Source organism: Strigops habroptila, chromosome 3 (genome assembly GCF_004027225.2).
Source record: "Strigops habroptila isolate Jane chromosome 3, bStrHab1.2.pri, whole genome shotgun sequence".
Classification (NCBI taxonomy): Eukaryota; Metazoa; Chordata; class Aves; order Psittaciformes; family Psittacidae; genus Strigops; species Strigops habroptila.
In genome coordinates this window covers 51,829,823-51,857,547 of record NC_044279.2, presented here as the reverse complement: position 1 = coordinate 51,857,547, position 27,725 = coordinate 51,829,823, and the positions used below count along the sequence as shown (strand labels likewise).

The following is a 27,725-nucleotide window of genomic DNA, read 5'->3' as shown; positions in this document are numbered from 1 at the left end:
GTTTCAGTGTTGACCCCTGTGTATAACTAGGGGCCATACATTAAGAACCAGAAAATCTAGACATTCTGGAACATTTTGATGTTCTTCCAAACTCTAAGTTCAAAACAAAATTGTTCAAAACAAATGTCTACTACATTCTATTGAAGTGGCATACTAAGATGGAAAAATTATTATGTAAACACTTTTTATTAATCATCACCACTAGGCCAGATTATCATTTCAGTTTACTGGCAAAATTCTGACTGCCTTCATTGTGCTTGTCAAAATGGTAGTCCTTTGATTTTGGTAACACACACTATTGAAGATGCAGAAAACAACCAGAGCACATAGTACTCTTTCTTCAGTGTCTTTGGCTTTGATTCAGGACATGGGAATAAAAGTGGATTTTAGAAATTTAAATCCAATCTGTTTAAAATGTGGCATTTTTAAGAATCTGTTTCTGGAGCAGAAAAATACAAACCCTAAGGACCTTCCTTTAAGAGCTTGTCCATTTGCGATCCTGAATATCAGGGGCAGATTGTTCACATCTAGTTTACAGAGAAATTAGAAAGACAGAAAACAAATTATATTGGATTATATTCAAACAAATAGTCAAACAAACCCTGAATACACTTACTATTTGGATAAAATGTTTGGCACCTTTTTGATAATAAAATTACTTTAGGCTGAAACTCTATATAGCTTCAATGAGTTTACTTTACAGGAGCTCTCTTTAACAAATAAGTGTAAGTCCTAGGAGTGGTTACTCTATGAATTAAGATAACCAGTTCCACCTAACCCTATTTCTACAAGAACTCATATTCTGTCTACCTGGAAGTTGCGTTCCATTAGCAACTCATGCTGTATTTTACTGTTTCTTTGATAGATGTGTTACTGTATTGGCCTCATATTGGTTTGTGGCAACTATTGAGTTCAATCTCCTTGTTTCCAAGCACTTGACTAGATTTTATCCATGTTGTCACGTGGTTGGCACAAACTAACTTCACACAGGTAAACATAGTACAGCCTTAGTGTGTCACACTGCTGAATCTAATAAACTTTACTGAGAAACTGAATCATGTCCAGGCAAATTATATGGAGAGAAGAACAAGGATGTATTTCATTTCACCCATTCACATGAATACATCTCAACAAGTTCTGCATTATCTATATGACCCAAGACAGGAAAAATTGTCTAATTCAATGTGAGATAAACTGTGTACAAAAGGAAGTCAGACCCACTTTCATTTCTTCTGAATTTTTATATCTAACCAAAATGCCAAAGGTAGAAAGTTAGAAACCTTACACCAGTCTTTCATTAATGAGCAGAGTCAGGCACTTCCAAAGGACAACATAAGAAACTCAGATGGGTTGAAAGACTCTTAGACATAACTACTGCTCTCCAGTGATAATAAAAGAGCAAAGACAGTCCCCTTCCTAACTGAGGACACTCGGGGGGTGATGCCCCAAGAGTGTGAGATGATCTTTGTGTGAGTAGTAGTTCCTGCAATAACTACTACATTGGAAAATCCTGTGTAAACAAACTCTTGAAAGCAGTGCTGCTTTCAGTGCTGCATTATGAACATAGCAGTTTTCAAGGAAGAACATCCTCTAGTCAGTGCTGTGCCTTCTGTTCCAGGTCTTTTGCCTTTCCCCAGTCCTTAACTGTGTGTTGGATATTCCACCTTTGTCCTGTGCAGGTCTGCATTACAAGTCTGTATGAAACTGGATTATCTGCTGTGACTTCGAGGCATCTTTTAGTGCCCCTGTTGATTACAGCCGATCCCTACAAAAGGAAAGGAAATATGAGAGAAGCCAAGGGCTTATAAATTTAGTGCTCAGTCAGGAAGCAATTCTCTTGGCCTCTACAAATATGTCTGAGAAACACTAGTAGGCCACAGGCCTGAGAAAAAAAATTGTGTTTTCCTCAGGCTGATAATGCATGACAGCTTATGGAACTCTATGAGACATATTAGAATATATGCAGAGGTTTAATCTGTGTCTGCTTTTTGGAGTTGGGGGGGAAGGGGTGGGTGTTTTTTGTGGTTTTTTTTTTTACAGAAATCATTTTAGTAAAATTTTAATACTCTATCCCACTTTGAAATAAGAGAGCTAATAACAGATAACAATATTAATCTCTTATCCCTAAGACAATATGTCAGTTCCAATTATTGTGAATGAGGTGGGGTGTGATTAAGTCAATTCATCGTGCCAGAAATGAGGCTTTTCCTAAGGGGCTGGGCTCCAGAGCAAACAGGATGTTAGCTGGCTCCTTCAGGCTGCCAGTTGTTTCGCTATGATAATTCTTGATGCACACAAGGAACTGAAGGTTTACTTTTAAGGTGGGTCTAAACCCTCCAGAAAATATATATGCACCTCTTTCTAAGTTTTGTGGTTACAGGCCAGACTAAAGATAAAGGAAAGCCCATGTCAGCAGAATTTCTGGAGACCATGTAGGTCTGTACTATTTGGGTCACTGAAACCTTTATCTTTCACCAATTCAACTCCTATATTCTCTACCACTCGCTCACAAGATTTGTCTCCTGCTTAGTTTTTCACTGAGAGATGCAATAAACAGGCCCATACATTATGTGTAAAATTAATTAATTATTAATTACATAAAGCTAATAAGGTTTGAACTGCCTGAGAGGGGAGAAGCTGCATGGCTTCCTTTCCCACCTCTCCTTCCGTTGATATCACTGCTGCCCGTTTCTCCTGCCCCAGCAGCATGACAGTACTTGTCCTAGACTAGCTGACTAAGCTGGTATTATCATATTCTGTATTCAGAGGCACTGAAAGTATCATTTGGGACCTTAAGCATGTCAGCATCAGCTGGCATAAATCCTGCACAAATGGAAACTGGTTAAATTCTGGTAACTCAGTTTCAATTGTGTGACCATCCCCTTGTTTTTAAAATCACATGCCCCTGAAGACTCAACCACCTTCACCACAGCTCTTGCAGTAGCATCTGCGAGCCCTGAAATTAAGGCAATGTTATTCAGAAACAACCTGCTTTGCAAGGAAGTGTCCAAGGATTCATTATAATGGGAAAGTTTACTGAAATTTAGGGATATAGAAATCCACCTACCTGCTTAAAATCCCAGTGCAAGTTCAGACCTTTATTCATAGCTATGTCACATTTCTCTAAAACAGGCAGGTCCCCATTCCCAGGGTCTGCTAGGCATCTATCACCTGCATTCTGTCGGCCATGTAAACCTCCTACATACATTTCTCCAGTGCTGTGATAAAAGATGTGCTGAAAGGGAAGGTGACACTGCTGTCAGTGAGTTAAGATACAAGGGAAATCTCATATCAGATGACAGCAGACAGTTTCAAAACTGATATTGAGAAGTATCAGCTGTACAGCACCAGCATTCATTGATCTCTCAGTAATTAAACCAGGATGAATTTGACCCTATACAAAATCTTTCTGCTTTCCAATGAAAAACAAAATCAAGATGCCTACAAATGAATGGTAACCCTTAGCTTCCCTCCTTCTGAGAGGACAGGCAGTGTGGTGTGAGGAAGAGATCCACCTCTCCCATTTTATCCCAGTGATCTTCTGTTAATCAACAGGATCAATCAGTATCAGCATGAGGTCTCGCAATTTTTTGGCAAGGCTAAACCAAAAGCCTTAGTTTCATGCACTTCGATTTCCATGGGAACCTGCTCTGCTACCAGTTACATTAGGTAGCACAATTTCATGAAATAAAGGTTAATATTTCCCTTTAGATAGCACAGAGATAACAGTTTTGAAGCGCTGATTGCATGGCCCCGTGGAGGCTTGAAAGGAACATTTAGCAACAGCTTTTATGTGAAGATCTGATCAGTTGCTTGTATTACCTGTGGTGAGTATGCATGACAGGGATACATAATCGGTGTGTTTCCAGGGACAGGGCCTTGATCAATACAGATGTCTTCTTTCAGTGTGTTTTTCATCTGCAGAATAAACCAGGAAATTTACTGTGAGGAACAGCAATCCTGTTTGCAACTCCTCACTACTGATTTTAGAAACTGTCCTGAGAGCAAGGTTACTTTATTTAGAGCTCTGCGCTGAATTCTGAAGTGGAAGATACAATATGTGTTTAGAAAATAAATCTCAGATTACCTCTGTAGACATGCATAGAAATTCATAGAAATTCATTCTGTAGATTCATCATAACAGAAATCAAAACCAAATGTAAGGTCCTTCAAAGACTCATGGACATCGTGCCATGTAGTACCAGGTCAGGAGTCACCAAGCAGATAGGTGAGTACCACTGCCCAGCTCCAGCAAGGTATGCAAGCTTGGGTCTAGAAAATGCTATCATGATTCATGTGTGCGTGCTTTCCAAATTATGCTGGTAATCTCTGCAGAAAAAAATCCATACTACTCCATTGAAAACTTCAGGCCCTTGCAAGAAGATATTGATCCATTCTTGTTGGTCAACAGATGAGTGCTGTATGCAGTAAACACACATTAAGCACTTTCCCAAACTACTGTTGTGCTCCCATCAGCAGATACACAATAAGCACAGTTTAGAAATTCTAGACCAACAACTGATATGAAAAAGACTTTAGAAAGTTTTATCTAGGAAAAAAAAAAGGTATTTTTAAAGTTTCTAGGAAAATACATCATAATCAGCCAAACAGTGTTCACAATTCTTCCTACCAGTAGAGCTAATGATTTGTTCCATATTCAAATAAATAGACTCAATACTTACTGTTCCATAGCCAACAATGTTGGGAAGAAATATTAAATTAGGGTAAATGTTCTTTATGTACCAGTCAAAGCCTTTACAGTTCAGTTTTTTCCTTAGGTCTTTTCTGGAAGAAACATCTCCAAAGTCTATTCCAGGATTCTGCAAGAACACCATGTTTAATTCCAGGACATTAAGGTGGCCTGGGAAACTAAGGAAAATACAAATTTGTTTCTCCATATTGTCTATTTATAACATCAAAAATATAGCTAAAAGTTCATTTGTAAAAAATGTACATTTTTTTAAACTTCAGAATTTCAGAACATGTTTTGCCTAGAAGTGTCAATAAATCAGTGAAAATTAACATGCTATGATTTCATAAAGACTGTCAGAGCTAGATATGGCTAGGAAGTAGTTTCCCTATTTCATACCAAAAAACTGAAACCTAGATCAAAGTGAAAAATAAGACAGAGCTTGTTAACAACTTTAGTATGATCAATAGTCTCTTGACTGTGACACTCATCTCATTTGGGAGCAATCAAGATTCAAACTATTGTTTCCAAGACTGTGTAACTTCTTATACAAAGTGGAAAGCAGGAAAGTTTGACAGAGATCAGTCCAACAGGAAATGCAGTTACCTCAATTGGAAGATTCCATGCAAAGTAGACCATGTACTTGTATTCATCCATCCACACTTCAGCTACCCGCAAGGCATTGCGTTTCACCGCGATGCTCAAGTCTGGCAAGTAAGGCTTGTGAGCTCTTTCCAAATGAGCAATTCTTGAACAGGGCAGCACTTCTACTTTACCTCCACACTGCCAGGCCTAGGTCAAGAAGAGAGAATTTGAGGTAAATTTGCCTATTTATTCTTTGCACTTTTTAGAATCATAGAATCATAGAATAGTTTAGGTTGGAAGGGACCTTCAAAGGTCGTCTAGTCCAACCCCGCTGCAATGAGCAGGGACATCTTCATCTAGATCAGGTTGCTCAGAACCGCATCAAGCCTGGCCTTGAATGTCTCCAGGGATGGTGCATCCACCACCTCTCTGGGCAACCGGTGCCAAGATTTTACCACCCTCATTGTAAAAATTTTTTTCCTCATGTCCAGCCTGAATCTCCCTTTAAAAAAGCCATCACCCTTTCTTTAAAACCATCACTCCTCATCCTATAGCAATAGGCCCTGCTAAAAAGTGCTTCCAGAAAGCACTTCCAGGCTTCTAAGGCCCCAGAAAGTGCTTCTATTTCTGCTTCCCCCACTCCTTCACCAGATCAGCTGACATGTCCTCAACATTCAAAGCTCTATTTCCTGGCTTGAGTGAATGAAATGAATTTTTCAGTACCTTTCATTTCTACTGTGTGTAGCCCTATCAGAGGTCCAGGAGAGCAAAGGCATGTCCTTTCTTCTTTTTCTTTGCCATCACCATTAACAAAACTACTCACCAATTTCCTGTGACAAGGCACTCTGGTCAATTGGCATAAATGCACTAAGGCAAACTGGTTCATACCTCCAAGTGATTTCACTAGGAGCTAGAGTGCTAAAAATTGTGGTGATCACGGGCCTGAATCCTTCAAATGTAATGACATTGCCCAGAACATGCCAAGAGCAAAACTGGTCCTGCAAAATCTTACACACTAGGGACAATTCAAGAGAAAGAAAAAATCCAGTGGATTCCTGGAAAATATCTTCGTGGAATTCAAAGAGATACCCAAGCAGGACAAAACTAATGCTTCAAAAGTACAGCAGCTCCAAAAGTACAAAGGTCCATCTATCCTAGTATTGTGTAAGCCACAGTGACTGCAAACTTATTTCTGGGGAAGGTTAAGAACAATTCAGGTACATATGTTACCTCTCACAGCCCCCAGTTATTTTCAGGTCAGGGGACTTTGTGCATATTCCTGTGATTCATTTTTGTTTACTAACTCTGAGCAGGTTTTTCTTCCATAACTGTTCAGTCTTCCCGCAAATGACTGCAAGTTTTTAAGACCCACAAGATCCTTTGGAAGGAGCTCTGTTCCTGATCTGTTGGACTGGTCTGCTACTGAAAGAATTAAGTACCTCATTCTCATGTTTGTTTTGAAACTGGTTACTGACTTCTTTCAAAGCCCCCTAGTTTTCATACTTACAGAGAAAAAGAATAATCAAACCCTTTTTTCCTAGACATTTAAGTCTTGCTAAAAGGTTTATAATTCTCATGTCCTACTATCTTTTCTCTTCTTTATAGAGATAAGCACTAAGTTCATTTTTTTCTTCTCAAGTCTTCCAGAATATCTCCAACCACCAATACTTTTAAAAAATACTCATCAATAGAATTCCTAGTGCTGTCACTTGTTCTCTAATAACTAAAGACACTCCAGATGAAATTAAATTTCTGAGAGAACCACATCTTGCAAGATTCAGTATTTCCTCACTGAACTAGGTTTTTGTGTTATGAATCAAAATCCTTGAGAAGTATCAACAAAAGCCTGCTGATGCTTTTGGAAATCTACCACTTTCATTTGGTACCCAAAATAAACCAGAATTGTTCTGAAATACTAACCCATGCTTTGGACAATAGCCAGTGCACTGCATGCTTTCAAAGAAATCACATACTAATTTTTCACTGTCTTTTAAAAAAAGGATTAAAAAATAGGCTTACCCTCAGGCCAAGTTCCACATTTTCTCCTCCATATATGTGCATTCCACTGTCCAGTACACCAATCTCACCCAAAAATTTCCTATCTGCAGCAATAATCCCCATTATAGATGGGCTTCTGGAGAACCAAACAAGTAAAACAAGAAAGAAGTAATAACGATAGAAATAAAGTCAATTAGCCATCAACCACATCTTGAACTTCCAGAAGGATTCTGGCTGTATCCAAGAAAGAGTAACAGATTTATTTCATAGCAACATGTGGATCAACATTAAAGAGTCCTGAAGACAGTAAATAAACTTGATCAATGGTCTAAAAAGCATGATATAGTATCTTTTAAAGAATTAGATCTATTTTGAGAGATGTCACAACAGTTTTAACATATTTAAAACAAGGAGAAAGAAATCAGAATAAACAGCTGCACAGAAGAATTGGGTTGGACATTATGGAATTTTACCTAACATTAAGGAAACTTAAACACTAAAGCCCATTGCAAAGGGCGACTGTGGAATCACTGTCAATTGAGGTTTTGAAAGACAGATGAGATGATTGTCTGGCAGGACCAATTCCCCTGTAGATGGATCCACCCTAGATGTGAGGGAAAGAGGACTGAAAGGGGGTTTGGTACTCTCTTGATATCCCCATTGTCTGTGACCAAACCCACTTCTGTTTTCTCTGGTCCAAGAACTGTGCCCCCCCCCGCCCATGAAACATTCCTTAACCTACATTTGGCTTGCTTTTATTCCATTCTCCTGCCTGAATGATTAATGCTCACTATATGTTTTTAACACATACAGAAGTGTGACAATTTCACCCATAGTTCTTTCTATAGGTGTCTGAGGAGCCTTATCTCCAATGCTTTGCTCCCAAGTGTAGTAGTATATGAATGAAGAAATCTGCCACCTTATCTGACAAACACAGGACATGATTTTCAAACGTTTTTTCTGTGTCTTTTCTCCTCAGGATCTCCACAGTAAATTTTAAAGTCCTTCATATAAATACGTATGGTGGATTAACCTTGGCTGGCTTTCACCAGGTGCCCAAGAAGCCACTCTCATATTCCTCCTTACCTGTGTGACAGGGGAAGATAATACGATAAAATAGCTCATGGGTTGAGATGAGGACAAGGAGGTTCACCAGTTACCATCACCAGCAAAATAGACTCAACCTGGGGAATGCTAATTTAATTTATTGACAACTAAAAAAGGACAATAGTGAGAAAGACAAAACCAAAACTAACCTTCACCACCTTCCCTCCATCCCCCCTTCTTTCCAGGTTTGACTTCACTCCTGACTCTTCTACCTCCTCTCCCTGCCCCAAGCAAGGCACAGGGATGAAAAAAGAGGGTTCTAGTCAATTCATAACACTTCATCTCTGCCACTCTTTTCTCCTCACACTTTTCCCTTGCCCTAGTGTGGGGTCCTCCCTTGGGATTCAATCCTTCATGAGCTGCTCCAACATGCGTCCTTCCCATGAACTGCAGTTCTTCAAAAGGTGCTCCAGGTTGGGTCCTTTTCCATAGCGTACAGTTACTCATAGAATCATAGAATGGTTTGAGTTGGAAAGGACCTTAAGATCATCTAGTTCCAACCCTCTGCCATGGGCAGAGACACCTCACGCTAAACCATGTCGCCCAAGGCTCCGTCCAACCTGGCCTTGAACACCACCGGGGATGGAGCATTCACAACTTCCTTGGGCAACCCATTCCAGTGCCTCACCACCCTCACTGTAAAGAACTTCTTCCTTATATCTAACCTGAACTTCCCCTGTTTCAGTTAAAATCCATTACTGCTTGTCCTACCACTACAGTCCCTAAGGAAGAGTCCCTCCCCAGCATCCTTGTAGGCCCCCTTCAGATACTGGAAGGCTGCTATGAGGTCTCCACGCAGCCTTCTCTTCTCCAGGCTAAACAGCCCCAACTTTCTCAGCCTGTCTTCATATGGGAGGTGCTCCAGCCCCCTTATCATCCTCGTGGCCCTCCTCTGGACTTGCTCCATGTCCTTCTTATGTTGAGGATGCCAGAACTGTACACAGTACTCCAAGTGAGGTCTCACGAGAGCAGAGTAGAGGGGCAGGATCACCTCCTTTGACCTGCTGGTTACGCTTCTTTTGATGCAGCCCAGGATACGGTTGGCTTTCTGGGCTGCAAGCGCACACTGAAGCCGGCTCTTGTTCAGCTTCTCATCAACCAAGACCCCCAAGTCCTTCTCCGCAGGGCTGCTCTCAATCTCTTCTCTGCCCATCCTGTAGCTGTGCGTGGGATTGCCCCGACCCAGGTGTAGGACCTTGCACTTGGCTTGGGTAAACTTCATAAGGTTGGCACTGGCCCACCTCACAAGCGTGCCAAGGTCCCTCTGGATGGCTCAGGAGAAGACTGTTCCAGCGTGAGTCCCACACAGGCTGCAGCTCCTGCCAGGACCCTGCTCTAGCATGGGCTCTCCACAGGTGGCATCTTCCTTCAGGGCCTATCCACCTGCTCCAGTGTGGGGTCTTCCACAGGCTGCCATGTGGATATCTGCTCCAGCATGTTCCTCCATGGGCTGCTGTGTGGATATCTGCTCCTGCATGGTCTTCCATGGGCTAGCATATGAATATCTGCTCTGGCAGGGTCCTCCATGGGCTGCCATGTGGATATCTGCTCCATTCTGGTCCTCCACAGCTGCTCCAGGGATATCTGCTCCAGCATGATCCTCCCCAGGATGGGTCCTACTACATGTTGCAGAGGCACAAGCTGTTTCACCATGGTCTTTCCCACAGGCTGCAGGGAAATCTCTGCTCCAGCACCTGGAGCATCTCTTCCACTTCCTTCTTCACTGACCTTGGTGTTTTGCAGGGCAACCTGTTTCTCTCATATTTCTTCCCCACTCTTCTCTCTCACAGCTGCTGTGCAGCATTTTTTACCCTATCTTAAATATATTATTGCAGAGGCACCACCAGCATTGCTGAGTGGCTCAGCTTTAGCCAGCACAATGTACATTTTGGAGCAAGCTGGAACAGGCTGTGTCCAACATGTGGGCAGCCCCTCACCTCTTCTCACAGAAACCAACCCTTTAGCCTCTCCCACTACTAAAACTTTGCCACATAAATATAATAAAATAAGATAGGGCTACACAAATCTGATGACTATGCCTTATCTCATAGGGGTTTTTTAATATTGTTTGCTAGGTGGCTGTTAACAGCTGAGGGACAGTCAACAGCACCTGACATCCTTGTAGAACAAGGAAGCAAATGGGTTTATATATTCAGCATGAGATGGCTGCTGGTATCATAGTACCAGCAACCACTCGGTGTTGAATACATAAACTCATCTGAGCAGTTAAGGAAGGTATCAGGAACAGAAGCAAATATATTGGCTCTTAAGCCTAGCAGTAAGGGGTCATTTTAGGTGTAACAGCTGGTGTATGTGTTCATGTTTTTTTCTTGCTTCTATGTGATACACAGGTGGTAAGGGTTGAAAAAGGCTGCCCAAGATCACTGCAATCAGATGTCACTCCAACATCTCCAAAGAAATAACTGCACAACTTCAATCCATACAAGTCCTCACAGATCAAACATGCAATTGGCCAGCAAAGTTGTGAGATTCACTCCACGTCGTTAGGCAAGTGTGGATAAGTGCCACAGTTCATCTTGCACAGTCAATAAATATTGCCACCACACTCCTAGCTAAGGAACATAAGACAGAAGAATGAATGACTCGGGGATTGCCTGAAAATCGACAGCAGAATCAGCACAGGGCTGATTCAACAACCCTGCAACTGGTGTACTGAGATTTTCAGGGCTGCTAAAGAACCCACACTTCCAAACCAAATATCTAGATATAATGTGCTTCACAGGTATCTATCCCACCAGCTATGAAAAATCTTGCCTCTGCTTGCTCTGCATTGGCATCATGTATTTTGGCTCACCCTCAAATGCTATTCATACTTACCGGACTGGAGCTGTTTCATCTTTCAGAGTATACCATTCAGCTGGTAAAGGTTCATAAAGGCACCAGAGTGCCCAGTCAAATCCATCTGCAGCCACTGAATACTGAAGAAGCTCAAAGTCATCAAAACGAATATTGTCAAATACTGGTGATATTATAACAGTGCGATCTTCTTTTAGTCGAGACAAAATAGGTTCAGCCCTACCAAAATTAACAAGCAGAGTATATTCAGCTTGAAAAAAAAGTGGAAACCTAATGAACAGTACTAACTTTACTGCCTGTTTCTAAAACTGGGTTAGCTACTTTATGTAAGCTATTGACTTTGGCCTCTACAAAAATTTATATGCCAGTCGTAGAGTATTAGTAGTCCAAATGGTTAATGCCATGGCTCAATTCTCTCTTCCATTGGACTGCTTCTGCGTTTTGACTGTCAATAATCAAACTAACAGTAACTTCCACATTTAAATCTCTGAGTTTATTGTTACCTGGGTCTGCTTCCTACAGGCTCCAGAAAATCTTCACTATCTCCATGAAGAGACAAGAAGGGAAAAGGAAAGGAAAGAGACCCCGGGGGTGCTGTAAGCCCTGAAGTTGATCATTCACCATCTTTCCCCTGTGCCTTGATGGCACATCTGGTGTAGGAGGGAAAGGGTGTGACCAATGAACAAACCCCTACGATGGAAGAAGGCTCAGAGAAAAGAGGCAAGCTTTATGATGTACTCATAAAGCTCAGAGGAGAATGTAGGGAATGACCACAGCTATCATAAGGGAAGCTGAACTTATCCGAACACCAAGGGGACCAGAGAGTGGCTTTTGTTGCAGATAAACAGCAGTATCAGTTGAGTGGGTCAACTGGTTATGTACATGACCTTCTAAAATAATCAATAGAAAGTATTATCTTCCTGTACCAGACAGACCAACATGGGGGAAGTGTATATGTGGCTCAGCCAACACAGAGTGTAAAAACTGAACACCCAGGAAAACGAGCTTTGAAGAGAGCAACGTGTTAAGAGTTGGCTTCAGCCCGTGTATTCTTCCCAGTATCTGGGGATGCCCAGCATCTCAACGGTGAGCATATAAAGAGTAGTAATGTGAATCTCATTTGTAAAGTATTGTATTGAGTATTACAACTGCTACATTGTGCTTGTGCTGTGATTTCAGTATATTGCTGTATCACTTTTTTAAACCAAAATCTCACGTATCTTCAAATAAGTAAATTTAGTATTAAAACATTAAACTCTCCTCATATGGAATACCTAAAAGAACCTGGTCAGAGAGTATTGGACTCTGACAGAGGGAGTCTTTTTGCTGGACCCCAATTGTTGTTAGTCCTAAAAGAATTGATCTCAGCACTCCCTACATACTCTTGAGAGCCCAACCTATCCCAATGTCATGATTTAAGCCCACGCGTCGAGATAAGAAGAGTCCAGTAACTAAGGTATAATACAAACCCACTACTACTACCACCAGGAATAACAATGATAAAGGAAATAACAAGGGGAGAGAATACAATTGCATACCACCTGCCAACCGATATCCAGCCCAACCCGAGCAGCGATCTCGCCCTTCCCGGTAACTCCCCCCAGTTTATATGCCGGGCATGACGTGCTGTGGTATGGAATACCCTTTTGGCTAAGTTTGGGTCAGGTGTCCTGTCTCTGCTTCCTCCCGGCTTCTTCTGCCCCTCCTCCCTGGCAGAGCATGAGACTAAAAGTCCTTGATCAGAGCAAACATTACTTAGCAACAACTAAAAACATTGGTATTATCAGCGTTGTTCCCAGACTAAAGTCAAAACCACAGCACTGCACCAGCTACTAAGGAGGAGAAAAATGACTGCTACAGCTGAACCCAGGACACCCAATGAGTCCTGAAAGCCACGACTTCAGTGCTACCTTTAAGATTGTAACAACTAGGGAGTGTCAGTTAGTGTGTTATCCAGAGAGAAAGAGAGATACGGAGTACATAGAGCCATTTTGGCCTGCAAAAGGGCTGGGATAAGAACTTTGACCCCAGAAAGTGAAACAGGGAAAACAGTCAGCCATGGGGAATTCAACAACCCAGGGGAAGTGAATGTAAAGAGATTTCACACAAAAAAGCACCACAGACATCACTACCTAACCAAACATAAATATCCATCATCAGCCACTTGTTTTGTCTCTCTTTGCAGATAGAGTCCTACAGAATTACGATGCACTATTAAACTAACAGGCAACAGCAAACAAGCATTAGCCAAAGCTGGAATAAGAATCAAGCCAATTTAAAGTCATTGGGCATTATGGCTGTTTAATATATTTATAAAGGGTCAAAGCTGCTGGCGGTGGAACTAAATGACCTGCATCATTCTTATCTTATTTCACTGCATGAAGTCTTTTTTCCCTAGAAATATAATAAATATACAGAGAAGGAAGGCATTTCTCTGTTCCTCTTTACTAAAGAGCTTACTCTGTTACCTGTCTTTGCTATATATTTCAAACAATTGTATCCCTTTTCCTCTCAGAAATAAATGACTGGTGGCTGATAATTAACGTGGCAAGCCAGAAAGGAGAACTGTATGTGAGGTGCCTGTCCCAGCTACACAGTTATACTCCTTGTCCATTTCCCTCTCCCCACTTCAGAAACTCCCCAGTCTTTTTAGTCTTACCATGCCATGTTCACCTCAATATGGGCATCCAAAATTGCAACAACATCCGCAGCTGATGCCTCCCAGCCAGAAATCCGGGCTTGTGTCAGGCCTTGTCTTTTCTGATGTCTGATGATCTTCAGCAGTTCAGGATGCTTTGCATTGTAATTTTTAATGTGTGTTTCCAAAGGTTCTTTCAGATCATCTAAAACCAGCCCCCAAATTTAAGTCATTAAAAAAAAAAAAAAAAAGAGTTAATCAATATTAAGAAATTGAAAAGATCATGTAGAAAAAGGCTTTCTAACATTTTCCAGTTCCAGACTGAAACCTGATTTGGTTTTTTGCAATAGAACAGGTAGAATTATTCAGGTACTTATGAATTCAAGAGGCTTATTTTTAAAACCAGTTTCCTTTCAGCAGTTCCTATATTTCACTTACATATAGTGCTATTGTATGGCTTCTAAACTGTACACAAATACACCAGTGTGTAGACAATTCAGACGTGTGCCACAACAGCAACCAATTATCTGTCTTAGCGCAGTGATTTCTGCATGTATCTTCTACCATGCAGAAAGAAAAGAGAAAACATACAAGCCCTGAAAACATGAAATGCTCCTGTAAGAGATGTAGGCGTACCAACTCCCTCAGCAAAGAAGAATATAGTGTCAGAGAAAAGGAACAGAAAGTCAGCATCTCTTCGCATAATTTTGGACATTCACTTAATTAACGTATTAATTTTGAGAGGTCTACTTTGTGTGCACCCAAAAGGCCACTAACATTCATTTAACACAATAGTGGCATAAATTATCAAGACTCCTGCCTTCCGTGGGTCACTTACCATTTGAACTGTAATCATCTACCAGGATGATTTCTTTCAGTAAATGAGCAGGTGTTCGGTTAATTATACTAGTGATTGCACGTAAGATGATTGACAGTGCTTCGTTCATAAATATAAGTACAACACTAAGTGTTGGAAGGTCTTCTGGGTATGTTTTCATTTTACAGCTGTAATAGAAGACAAGCAACTTTAGCACAGTTTCTAAAGAAAGACAGAGAGCAAGGAGCTGCAGGAAAGCAGAATTGGGTTGTTGGGCTTAAAACACAGTGAAAATGAGCATAAGAGCAGGGGAAAAAAGGGAATTCCCAAATCCAAGTTTCATTATTCATTTGGGATGTGTTACGTATGTATATAAATCACTGGGGTAAAGTTAAAATTTTTATTAAAAAAAAAAGAACAATTACTGTTCCTCAATCCAAAATACTTATAAAATATTGAACCTAAAGAATACAGATAACTCAGCCAGCAATTATTATCTTATAAGGCAGTGCACACATAAATAAAATTTGGCTTTTTGCATTTACAAAAGGAAATTACAATGGCCAAACTTGACAGTAGACAAAAGCAAATTAGGTAATAATCTCTCTGTATGTGCAATGAAGAACAACGTAGGACTAGCTATGCTTAAAAACATACATGTGAGAAGGATTCCCTTGGACAAGGGATCTCTTTAGAAATGCTTGAAAGAGTTTCAAAAGCCCTTCTTACAGAGCAAACTGGGCCTTGTGGAATTTCATGCTACCCCAGAATAAATTGTTCCTAGTACTGAAACAAACTTGTTTTGTGTTATTTGAATGCTTCTGGACTTCTTGCTTACTGTCAAAAGATTGATTTGTTTATTTAAAGTATATATTTGGGATATTTATCGGCTCTGCTAATTAACATCCTGGCCACTGGGCAGACGGTGAGGACTGGGTCTTCTTCATGGTGCTAAGCACTAACTCTCTCTAGAGCGGTCAACAGAGCATAGCTGGATTCTCTGGGTGATCATTCCCTCTCCTTAGAAACATGTTCATGAAAGCAATACTTAGACTGCTTAAGTTGTGTAGCTACATAATGCAGCTCTCTGTGAGACAGCCTCATGCTCCAGGTAGACCTCTACAGTGGCAACTGTGTACAAATGGAGTGAATTTTTGTTGGAATTTCTCCACTAGCTTTACTACTCATTAGCACAAGAGCCCAAGGGAATATCTGCAAAAGGCGGTCTCTGCAAATACCTCATGATGTATTTGTATTTCTTTATGATCAAGCAGAAGAGCACCAGGCAGCGCACCCATTCTTTGGGACAAGTAGACTCATCGCATGCTTCCTCCAGCCACCTCCATGGTGGCTGCTCCAGAGAGGCCTCCACAACTATCTCCCAGCAGAGCGGGATCGTTCAGCTCCAGGCCACCTCAGGACGATCAGTGGCTGGCTCACTATTGCACAACACCCTTCTCCCTTGACCTCCTCCTCTGCAACACTGCCATATAGACACCCAAAGTCAGGGGCAACTTATTACTGTCTGCCCTAGATGGAACCAGCTCCACCTGGAGCAGGATGATGACGACCCAGTTGCATAAACCTGCTCTCTACATCTTCCAGAGGGCTGCCAGTAAGACTACTCCCCTTTCCCAAGTGCGACACTGTTAATCCTCTCCCAGTTTGCAACCCTCTCTGCCCCTCCCATCCTTTCCCAAAATGCTGTATCAGAATTAGTACCAGTGACTATAGGTACAAAGGTTTAAGCTTACAGTATATCTGTGACATTCCTCCATGTTTACAGCAGTTAATTTCTGGAAAGCTTATATTATCTGTTGCAATAAATGATGTACCTTACCACATTATATAGGAAAAAAAAGTGCTTGCTTTTTTTTAACAGATATTTGTTCTTAATGAGGTTTTTAATGGTTACTTATGCCAGCTTCCACAGTACCACTGGCCTGCTTAAAAAAATGTATAACCTATTGGCTTCAAGAACCAACTAATTAGAATCATAGAATCATAGAATGGTTAGGGTTGGAAAGGACTGCTTACCTACATTTTAATCCTTTAGATGTTTACCCCACTATATTTTCCATGTAATTAATCCTCAGACTCTTTGATAACTTAAGAGGGAAACAGAGAGAGAAAATGAGGCCACAAAGAAAATTCACAAGGTCACTGGTCCACTATGGCTATGCCTACAGTACTAAAGATAAGAGTGCCAGGGATTCAGCTCAAGTGCTGAATGTTCCATCACACTTCATGGGATTCAGTGACTAATAATAAGTTCCATCCAACTCTCCTGTTTGATTTCTAATAATCTTTAAACAAGCAGTATAGGTATTCCCCACTTTCTGCAACATGGCTAAGAAAAACTAGCATTTTGTTAAAGAGGATAGAATTTTACAATATAAGGGTTTCCTTTTTCATTGATTATATTTTGAGGAATTTCCAAACAAGGGCAAGGGGGTTAAAACCAACCACTTTCGATATCTCAGCATGTAAGAGGCTTACATAAAAGACAATGTCAGAGAAAAGAGAAAGCATGCTTCAGATGTCCTGCCTTCAGGTTTGAATAGAATATAAACAGGCCAGAAGGTCTCACACCTTCTGAACACTATGGCTAGTTTTTCCCCTCTTTACTGACAGCTAGAAGTCCTATATCAATTATAATGTTAACATTACAGTCTTTTCCCTATGTGTTTTCTCTACACTGTGACTTCTTTTCACAGTCTTTGTAGTATTACAAGTCTGAGTGAGATTTGGAACAAAATGATTGAAAAAAAACCTAAACAAAGAGAGCACAAATTGAGATCTGTTAGTAGACAATTTTAACTTAGTCTAAAGCAATGTAGATCCTTTTAATTTCATGTCTCCTTGTGAAGGTAGAGAGGGCTCATACTATACCTGGGAGATCTGGTGTCTCTGATAGGTCGATCCAGAGGTAGCCGATCGCTGAGATAAACATTATACCCATAATTTAAGAAGAGATTCTGTGCAACAGTTTGCTCCTCTTCCCTTAAATCTGCACCCCAGCGTTTGAACAAAACTGAGTCTGGGTACAGCAAACGGTGTACAACCTTCTTTTGCTCCTTTGCATTATTAGCTTTGCGGACTTCAGACTTGAAGTTATCTTGCAGCTTCAGATCATGTTCTATCTGTTTTATATTTTCATGGAATGCTTCCATTGATTTTGCTGATTGAAAATAAAAGAGGATTGATTATAACAGCAATTGAGAACACTATCAATCATCATAACTGAGCCAAATTCTACTTATAACACTGCAAGTCAGGAGATCCCTGAAGTTACAGCTTAAACTAACATTCACATGACAGTAGGATCAGACCCTCCCTCCTACATAAAAATAGTTTTTAAACATCACATTTCACAGCACCCTGCATCAGATTCTGCCCTCAATTGCAAGAGCACAGAGCAAGGGACACTGCACTGGCATCAGTGGAGAAATCTAGGAGGCAACACACAAATGGTTAAATCAGTCCCAAATCATTCCCATGATGTTATGCTTGAGTTACACTAACGTATTAATGATGCATAGCATGATTGCCACCAAAATCAGGTTGTTGATGCCACATTTATCTTGACAGTAAATGCAGTAAATGAGCCCCTTTGCCATGTCTTTTAATAAGCTTACTGGAATCTTTTGACTTATGCTCAGAAGTATATGAACAGGGTGAACCCTAATCTCACACAGTTCTTATAGGTTCACAATATTGCACCATAAAGAAAAGTCACAGATAGTCCATGTGAGATTGTTCTTGAAGGTAAATACAATAAAAGAGCCCTTTGTAGCATCTTTTGAATTTCTGCTTTGAACATGGTAAATCCTAATCTCTTAAGGTCTTGATAAATTCACAGTATTGGACTGCGCCATACAAAAAGGCACAGAAAAAAAGGAGGTAAAGCTTTCTACAATGAAATTACTGTCTGGTGAATGAGGGGAGAGGAGTGGATATTACTTAGACTCAAGTAAGGATTCCAACACTGCCTCTCACAACATCCTCATGCACAAGATAAGGAAGCAAGTGCTAGATAAGTGGATAGCAAGGGGGATTGAACTGCCAGGATCAGAAGGTTGCAACTGCACAAAATCTGGATGGAGGCCAGTCACTAGTGCTGCACCCCAGGGGCCTAAACTGGTTCCAATACTGTTTTAATATGGTCACTAATGGTCTTGAAAATGGGGCAGAGTGCACCCTCATTGAGCCTGTGCACAATACCAAACTGCAAGGAGGGGCTAATAGACCACAGAGTTCTGCTGCCATTCAGAGGGACCTGAAAAGACTGCAGAAATAGGCCAACAGGAGCCTCATGAAGTTCAGCATGGGCAGATGCGAAGTCTCCTGTATCTGGGGAGGAACGACCCCATGGACCAGCACCAGCTTTGCAGAAAAGGACCTGCTGGACACTAAGCTGAACATGAGCCATCAGTACCCTGGGCTGAATTAGGAAGATCATAGCAGGTCAAGGGTCCTTCTGCTCTACTCAGAGCTGGTGAGGCCACACACTGGAGTACTGTATTCATGTCTGGGCTCCTCAGTATGAGAGAGACATGGGCTTACTAGAGCAAATCCTACAAAAAGCCACCAAGATTATTGTGAGATTGGGCCACCTGTTATACAAGGAGAAGCTGAGGAGCCTCAGAAGGTTTGGGAGTGTAGGGGACTTATTGATGAATATAAATATCTTATGAGAGACACTAACAAAGAGTCCCTTCCTGGTGTCCTGTGAAAGGACAAGAGGCAGTGGGCTCAAACTGAAATACAGGGAATTCCATTTAAACATAAGACGGGGAGGAGGAGGGGGTTGTTGTGTTGGTTTTGTGTTGTGGTTTTTTTTAACTGCTGGAGTGACAAAAAACTGAAACAGGTTGTTCCAGATAGGCTGTTACGTCCCCATCGTGGAGATATCCAAACCCCAGCTGGACAATGTCCTGGACAACCTGCTCTAGCTGATCATGCTTCAACCAGGGGAATCAGCAGAATAGACTATCTGCAGAGGTGCCTTCCAACCTCTACTACTAGGTGATTCTTTCAAATAGCTCTAAAATAACCTACAAAAATATGCCCCACTGTTGATGCCCATGAAAACAGGTGCCAGTGAAGACACCGTCAGCAATAACAATGACATTGTGGGATACTGATGCTTGGGATAGGGGATATTAAACCTGACCAAGATGTACAGGGAAAATTCCTCACCAAATTCAGTGGTGCAAATGGCATTTCAAAAAGCTAGTTTCAGACTTGGATGATCGAGACATTCTAAGTTTCTTTTTCTGTTCTACATAGCATGCACGCAGCTCTAATGCTAGGAGATGTGGAAAATGTGGCAGTTAAAGCAATACCAGCCAACAGGGTTCTGGCTGCTTTAGCCCTCCTAGAGCTACCATGAGGTGATGAGATTCAAACAACAGGAAAAAAGTAGGAAATCAAAGGGGTCCAAAGGAAATAGAGATGGATTCTTCAGCTCTTATGCAGATGGCTCTATTGTGCCCACTTCCCAGAAGTCTAACCTACAACAGACACCTGAAAACAAGTTCAAAATTCACAAACCCCGTTGCAAGAAAGAAAAGGCTTTTTCCAAATTACTACTACTCATATACAAGCACGTCTGCTGGGATGCAGTTGGCCTTTCACCGTGGTGGGATGAGACAGAGACTGTCCTGCTAGCAGATTTCAGATAATGCTTATTGAGAACACAGTCCGATCGAGCAGTGAGGCAGTGTTCATCAAGGTCTTTTCCCAACAGCAACTCCATTGTGTCTCTGCTGAAGGTATGTGAAGGAAAAAGACACAGTCACAGTTCCCTGTTCTGCTCACCCACACAGCAGAAGCTGAGGAAATGGGGAATTTCCAGTTTCTCTCAAAAAGAGATCGCAAACAAAGTAATGACAGGAATAATAACCACCTGAGATTGGTATGCTGATACAATTGCTGAACACTTCTAAAAGAGTTCAGGGTCAGGAGCTGCCTAATATGCAAAAAACCCACCATGATGACTGTGCAAGACTTTATTGTTTCAGGTGTAAGTAGAGAAGCTACCAGATCTTTTTCAAGCTTACGAGAAGAAAAAAACAAACAAATGATCTAAAGTGTCCAGGGAAACATTATTACTGCTATCTATTATTCAATCCCTCAGGAAATCTAGATACTTAGTCCTCAGAAAGTTAAGCAGCATGGCATTTTACTTACAGAGATTATGAATGTCCCAGTCCAAATGGTCCAGTCTCTGAAGGATGATGTTTTCTTGCTTCAGAGATCGAGGATTTACTTCCAAGGAATCAGGTCTTCCCTTTCTTTGATCTTGCAGTAAGTGCACAAGATAACACACAAACCCTGTGTTCATGATTAACAGCGCAAGCTTACGTGATCTCTTCCAGGGTGCCATTGTGAGTTTAAAGAAACTCAGCGTTGTGCTGCTGGTTGGAGTTTGCCAGTGGTTCTGGGTCTGCACTCAATCTTCTTTCCAACCGTGCTGCTTCAAACAGCCTCTACTTGACTGAGAGCTAAGACTGCTCAGATGGAGTAACTAACAGAGTCTAATGAGTCATAGAAGTGATGAAGATAAGGTACTGCTTACAGGTGATTTCTCTTGCATGCTTACATGTATCTGTGCAAGTTATTGGTGCCAGAAAACGCATGCAGCTCCCATTGGCTTGTGTAACAAGTCACATGAACTGAGAACCTGGGGTGATGCTGTAGGAAGTATGGGGTAGATGTCAAAAAACCTGTCATGCAACAAAGCGCATCTAAGCATGAACACAGTTGGAATAAAAAGCAAGCCACTTCTGTTTCCTGGTCATTAGCAGCTGGGGAATTGTGAATCTAATTAAACAAAAATGAGAAAATACATTAAAATGGATTTTCCATCAGGTTTTGAGCTGGCTGTAAGCAATTGTGACTGGTATAGGGCACTTAGGGCACTTCAACGGCCCCCTCCCACACAGGCCACTCCTGCAGCCCGCCCACCCCTGCCAGCTATGCCTAGTACACATATGTGAATTTGAGGTAGCACTCAAAACAATTGCCAGCATACAGAGCTTTCCTTTCCATAAAAATACCAAGCTTCCTCATACTTCCCAGCATCACTGTCCTAGTGTGGATCCTCTGCTGGCCACATTCTTTCAGGGCCATCCCTGCCCTGGCATGTGCCCCGCATTGGAGCACAGTCCCTTCAGAAGTGGCTCCTTCCAAACTTATGTCGGCAAGTCCCCATGACACCTTCTCAGAAGTCCTCTCTCGGTGTCTCCCACTGCTCCACCATGGACCTCTATGGGCTGCAGGGGCACAGCCTGCCTCACCATGGTCAGCATCACAGGCTGCAGGGGAATCTCTGCTCTGGCACTTGGAGCACCTCCTGCCCTCCTTCTGCACTGACCTGGGTGTCTGCAGAGCTGTTTCTCTCACGTGTTCTCACTCCTTTCTGTGGCTGCAAGTGCTTGTGCGCAGTGACTTTCTCCTCTTCTTGTATACGTCATGCCAGAGGCACCACCACCATCACTGATGGGCTCAGCCAGGGTAAGCTTGTAGTGGCTTCTCACAGAAGCCAGCCCTGTAGCCAAAACCTTGCCACACAAACCCAATACATCCCTCTACTATGTTAATTGTGGATGGAATGAAAAGGAGGGAGGGTTGGGGGAGTGTTAAAAAATAAAAACCACTGAGATCCTTCCTTAAGCAATAAAGGGCAGGACACATGGAACTATGGATCTCCTTGCTATTTTCTTGCATTTCTTTGTCCTCACAGGCCTTCCCAAGATCTGAATGCTGCAAATGCTCCTAGGCAGTGTGACTATTCACCTGGCAAGTCCTGCTCAGAATCACAGAAAGGCTGAGGTTGGAAGGCTCCTCTGAAAGCCATCTGGTCCAGTCTCCCTGCTCAAGTAGGAACACGTAGAGCTGGTTGCCCAGGACCATGTCCAGACGGCTTCTGAATATCCTCAAGGATGGAGACTACTCTGGGCAACTTGGGCCAGCGAACAGTCACCCACACAGTAAGCTGTGGGACAGGATTTGGCTATTCTCAGCAGGACTCCCAGTGCTGTTCAGCTGATAGAAGGAGACGTGTTGGAACTTGTCAGTCGTAAACCATGGGAGGAATAAGATAAGGATAAAAACTTGGCTGAGAAAGCATGGCCCAGTGTTTATTTATCAATCACGGGTTGGGAAGGTCGAGACAGAAGGGAGTAGCCGACCTTGATGGAGAGGAGCTAACTCTTTGTGTAAGAAAAGATGTTGCTGGGGGGAGATAAATGCTTGATTAATAGTTTGTCTTATGTTAGTTAGCCAATCAGTGTGTGCCTTCTGTAAAAGATAGACCAATCAGTATGAGACACGCTAGGTAGGAACAAGTATAAATATATATGGATAACTGCAATAAAACGACATCTTGCTTGCATCAAGCTGCGTCCCGTCTCTCAATCGCGGCAGTAAGCGTTTCCTGAAGTCCAGATGCTGTCTGAGTCACGGGTCAGTTACTTCCTAGGGGTATAGGGCATATTATATGATACTAGGAAGAGCATTTGAGGATTGTACAAGTTACTATGGGATGCTTAGGAAAGGAACTAAAGGCAGGAAAAAGAAGGGAACAAGGTGATTTGGGGGGGAACAAGCATAGAAGAAAGAGTGGCTGGTCAGTATGCTTGTCTGGCTGTGCTCTGCACCTGATCTGTCCTGTCTTCTTATTAAACTCCATTTCTAAGCATATTCCTGGTTGAGGGACTCTATTCTATGTGCATTTGTGTGCTTGGAGGTCTAAGTGCCAGCAACTGGAGATCACAAGTCAGAGCGACTGTGCACCTGTGGTGCCAGCAACTGGAGTGACCAGAGTGAGTGAAATCAAGTCTTGGCAAAGGAACTGGTGACCCGGAGTTTATCACAAACTGATAGCTTAATCTCTCTTTCATATCCAAAACCAACTTAAGGCTATAAAGCATAGGAGTGTACATATGAGAAACAGGTAAGGACCATAAAGGCAAAAGGAAACATGCAAACACCTTTTGTTTTCTTTTTCACTCAGTTTTGTCGCCATGCTAAGTTACTGCTCTGTTTACACTTTCCCGGAACACAACGTTGTACCTTGCCCAGGAAGGCCTCACCACATGCAGGGTCATCCTCAGCTTTAAGCGACAGCAGTGTCTGCTTGAAGTGAAGTTCCTAAGAAAATGATATCTACAGAATATGTATTTGTTCCTATTAATCCACCCTTCCCCTAATAAGTCCTGATCCTGTTGGCCCAAGACAGTAGGCAACTTCAGAGAGTAGAAACCCTCATATTTACCCACCTGCAGAAATACTACAGCATAGGTTTAAGCCTTACACACCAGTTAATTGAATGGCAGAGAGACATCACAAATGCTGTAACAGGGACAAAATGAAGTGTTGATGACCTTTTAGACACATGAGAAACCAGACGCAAATCCAGAAGAAACTAGATTTTTTTAAGTGAGAATCCTTCAACTGTCCACTGAAGCTCCTGTTTACAAAACACTCCAGGCCAAGGAAGCTTGGAGAACCTTCCTGGTTCTATAACACTCCTGGCAAATTTTTATATAGCTAAGAGTCAAAAGGCAGAGTCAGCTTGCAACAGGCAGGTTCAGGGATGATCCTGAGTGAACTCAATAGTTTTAAAGCAAGGAACATGCACCCCTTATTACCAAAATCATATAATCACAGACCAGTTTGGGTTAGAAGGGTTAGAAGGGATTTTAAAGCTCATCTCGTTCCAATCCCCTGTCATGGACAGGGACACGTTCCACTAGACCAAGTTGCCCCAGGTCCTGTCCAACCTGGCCTTGAACACTGCCAGGGATGGGGCAGCCACAGTTTCTCTGGGCAGCCTATGCCAGGGCCTCACTACCCTCACAGGGAAGAACTTTCCAATATCCAATCTTAAGCTCTCTTCTGTCCTGTCACTACAGGCCCTTGTAAGAAGTCCCACGCCAGCTTTCTTGCAGACCCCCTTTAGGTACTGGAAGCTGCTCTAAGGTCTCCCCAGAACCTTCTCTTCTCCAGGCTGAACAAGTCCAACTCTCTCAGCTTGTCTTCACAGGAGAGGTGCTCCAGCCCTCTGATCATCTTGATGGTCCTCCTCTGGACTCGCTCCAACAGGTCCGTGTCCTGCTCCAGTGTGGGCTCCTCTGTCCACAGAGCCACAGGTCCTGCCAGGAGCCTGCTCCAGCACAGGCTTCCCTCAGGGTCACAACCTCCTTCAGGCATGCCCCTGCTCCAGTGTGGGGTCCTCCGTGGGCTGCAGGTGGGTATCTGCTGCACTGTGGACCTTCACGGGCTGCAGGGGAATCTCTGCTCTGGCTCCTGGACCTCCTTCCCTCCTTCTGCACTGGCCTTGGTGTCTGTAGGGCTGTTTATCTCACATGTTCTCACTCCTCTCTTCCAGCTGCTGTTGCACTGAGGCTTTTTCCCCCTTCTTAACTATGTTACCCCAGAGGCACTACCACCATTGCTGGTGGGCTCAGCCTTGGCCAGCCATGAGTCTGCCGGGGAACCAGCTGGCATTGGCTCTACTGGACATGGGGAAGCTTCTAGCAGCCCCCATGCTACCAAAACCTTGCCACACAAACCCAATACAGTATGCCAGAAACAGCTTTGTCCTTTCACCTACTTCCAAGGACAAAACCCAATCCTTCAACTCGTCTTTCATGATAGCATGGAGGTAACTTCATACACAAAACACCGCACCTCCTTCTCCTCAATGACGCTGGCCAAGCCAGAAAATTAGATGCCCTGTATTTCCTAAATGATACAAAGGAATAAGGAAAAAAATAGGCAAAGGAAAAGTTTGGTTTGGTTAGATTTTTGACAGTTCCAAGAAGACACACCACAGATATGCCAATAGACTGTTTGATTCATAAATGCCAAAAAGCTGACTTTCAAATGGAAATAAATAATGGTAGCTGATCCGATTGTTTTCCCTGATGCACAGAAGAAAGTGTGCTTACGCATGCTGAGATACTCCTGCTTCTTTCAGACTTTCAGAACCCTTTTTTGTTTCCTTTGGCGGGGTGGGGAGAAGAGGGAGGAACACGGAAGTAGAAATGTAACGATGAATCACATCAGCATACTGAGTTGGTTGTTTTGAGTGGCTGATACACCTGAAGGCTGTGCTGCCATTCAGTGGGACCTTGATAGGCTGGAGAACTGGGTGGGGAGAAACCTGATGAGGCTCAACAAGGGCAAGTGTAGGGTCCTGCACCTGGGGAAGAAGAACCCCAAGTACCAGTACAGGTTGGGAGCTGACCTGTTAGAGAGCAGTTCAGCTGAGAAGGACCTGGGAGTGTTGGTACACGGTAAGTTGACTATGAGCTGGCAGTGTGCCCTTGTGGCCAGGAGGGCCAACAGTATCCAGGGGTGCACTGGGAGCACTGTGTTCAGCAGGTCAAGGGAGGTGACCCTCTCCCTCTACTGACCCTGGTGAGGTCACATCTGGAGTGCTGTGTCCAGTGCTGGGCTCCTCATTACAAGAAAGACAAGGAGCTACTGGAAAGAGTCCAGTAGCCACAAGGACGATCAGGGGTCTGGAGCATCTCTCTTTATGAGGAGAGATTGCGGGAGCTGGGCCTGTTTAACCTAGAGAAGAGCAGACTGAGAGGGGATCTCATTAGTGCACATCAATATCTCAAAGGCAGGTGCTGGGAGGATGGTACCAGACTCTTTTCAGTGGTGCCCAGCAACAGGATGGGGAGCAATAGCCATGAACTGAAACACAAGAAGTTTCACCTCAACATGAGCATGAACTTCTTTACATTGAGGGTGCAGAGCACTGGAACAGGCTGCCCAGGGAGGTTGTGGAGTGTCCCTCTCTAGAGACATTCAAAGCCCACCTGGACACGTTCCTGTGTAACCTGGTGTAAGTGACCCCGCCTTGGCAGAGGGTTGGACTAGATGATCTCCAGAGGCCCCTTCCAAACCTACTGATTCCGCGAAAAGAAATAATTTCAGTTTTTTCATGAACACTTACAAAGAGAAGACAAAAGTATTTTCATGAAACAAACAGATTACGCTTCCGTTGAGATTTTATAAAGGACCTCTGGACAGAAACAGGGCTAGGAAAAAAAAATAAATGACAGAATGAGATAGATCTTGGGAAAGAAAAAACTAACCTAGCAAGAACGTAGCATTATGAAATCCAGTAAACAGTGTAATGGGAAATGAATTAACTACACTAGAGTGAAATGCTCGGAAGAAAAGGTAGGGCGATTCAGGATTTGCGTGCCATCACATGCAACAAGGGAAGGTCATTGACTGTAAACTCTGCTAAACAGAGTTCTGCCCTTCATCACTATCCCAAGACATGCTTCCAACATCTACTGTGAAGCAGTCCTGTGTGTACCATGCACTACAACATTGAGAGCTATTCAGCATGCTTCTTTCCAAGAAGCTCCCGCCCACTTGGTGTCTGATGATTTTCCTCCCGAAAATGCACTGGGCTGTATTTTTTCCTGACATATTTTTATTCTTCGCTGTCCACATTTATAAAATCTTCAATATCCATTCACTTGCCTTTATCCTCACAGGTCTTTGCCAAACTTTCTGATTTAGAAACATCTACAAGTGTCCTTAATGCACGACCTGACTCCTCCTGCGTATCATAGGGAAAAACTGCCTTCAGACAAAACTGCTTTCTCTCTAAATCACCACACTGTGGATGCGCACACTGTTACCATCGCTGTATTTGGGATGTAGTCCTTAAGGTTCTGCAGCCGCGTTTAAATCCACATTAGCATTTAAACCCCATCAATCTGAATCACTTTTTCCTGTTGGAAGAAATACATATGGATGTTCTGGACACAGAGAAATGGAACACTGCCAGGATTCACTAATTTTGTAATTAAATTTGAGGATATTGCCATATGTATCCCCCAAGTATTCTGCATTCATTGAGGTTCTTTCATCTTGCTTTTCATAATTATCTGTATTTATCCAGCCAGGTTTTAAAGGAACACAAACTGAAAACTGCTCAAACTTAATTGAGTTGATCTCCATAGCTAAAGACTGAACAACGTGGTTTCCAGCTTACTCCCAACCCTACAAGTTTCGCCACAGCTGATTTT

At 42.6% G+C, this 27,725-nt stretch overlaps 1 protein-coding gene and 1 long non-coding RNA gene across 3 annotated transcripts; one reads left to right on the top strand and one right to left on the bottom strand.

Moving 5' to 3' along the window:
* Positions 1-1,075: 1,075 nt before the first annotated feature.
* Positions 1,076-21,635, bottom strand: GALNT8 (polypeptide N-acetylgalactosaminyltransferase 8). 2 transcript variants are annotated; one of them, XM_030478583.1, is made up of 11 exons: positions 20,848-21,635; positions 17,545-17,833; positions 14,674-14,840; positions 13,857-14,040; positions 11,219-11,416; positions 7,295-7,409; positions 5,297-5,482; positions 4,683-4,820; positions 3,823-3,918; positions 3,068-3,235; positions 1,076-1,765 (listed from the first exon to the last, which is right to left on the bottom strand). In XM_030478583.1, the coding sequence occupies exons 1-11, from the start codon at positions 21,041-21,043 to the stop codon at positions 1,595-1,597; spliced, it is 1,908 nt and encodes a 635-aa protein (XP_030334443.1). In that variant the 5' UTR covers positions 21,044-21,635; the 3' UTR covers positions 1,076-1,594. The 2 variants fall into 2 exon arrangements, with proteins under 2 accessions (XP_030334443.1, XP_030334444.1); XM_030478584.1 differs by lacking the exons at positions 1,076-1,765; positions 3,068-3,235 and having other exon boundaries at positions 3,829-4,418.
* On the top strand, positions 8,831-24,470 carry LOC115604940. The gene is made up of 3 exons (XR_003990448.1): positions 8,831-8,847; positions 12,853-12,857; positions 24,355-24,470. It is a non-coding gene; the product is annotated as an uncharacterized LOC115604940 (long non-coding RNA).
* The last annotated feature ends 3,255 nt before the right edge of the window (positions 24,471-27,725 follow it).

Coding starts and splice junctions, on each gene's coding strand:
- GALNT8 (XM_030478583.1), bottom strand. CDS start 21,043: ATGGCACCCTGGAAGAGATCACGTAAGCTTGCGCTGTTAATCATGAAC. Junction 4,821..5,296: donor CATGGAATCTTCCAATTGAG/GTAACTGCATTT, acceptor GTGTTCTTGCAG/AATCCTGGAATAGACTTTGG. Junction 3,236..3,822: donor GTCATGCATACTCACCACAG/GTAATACAAGCA, acceptor CTTCCCTTTCAG/CACATCTTTTATCACAGCAC.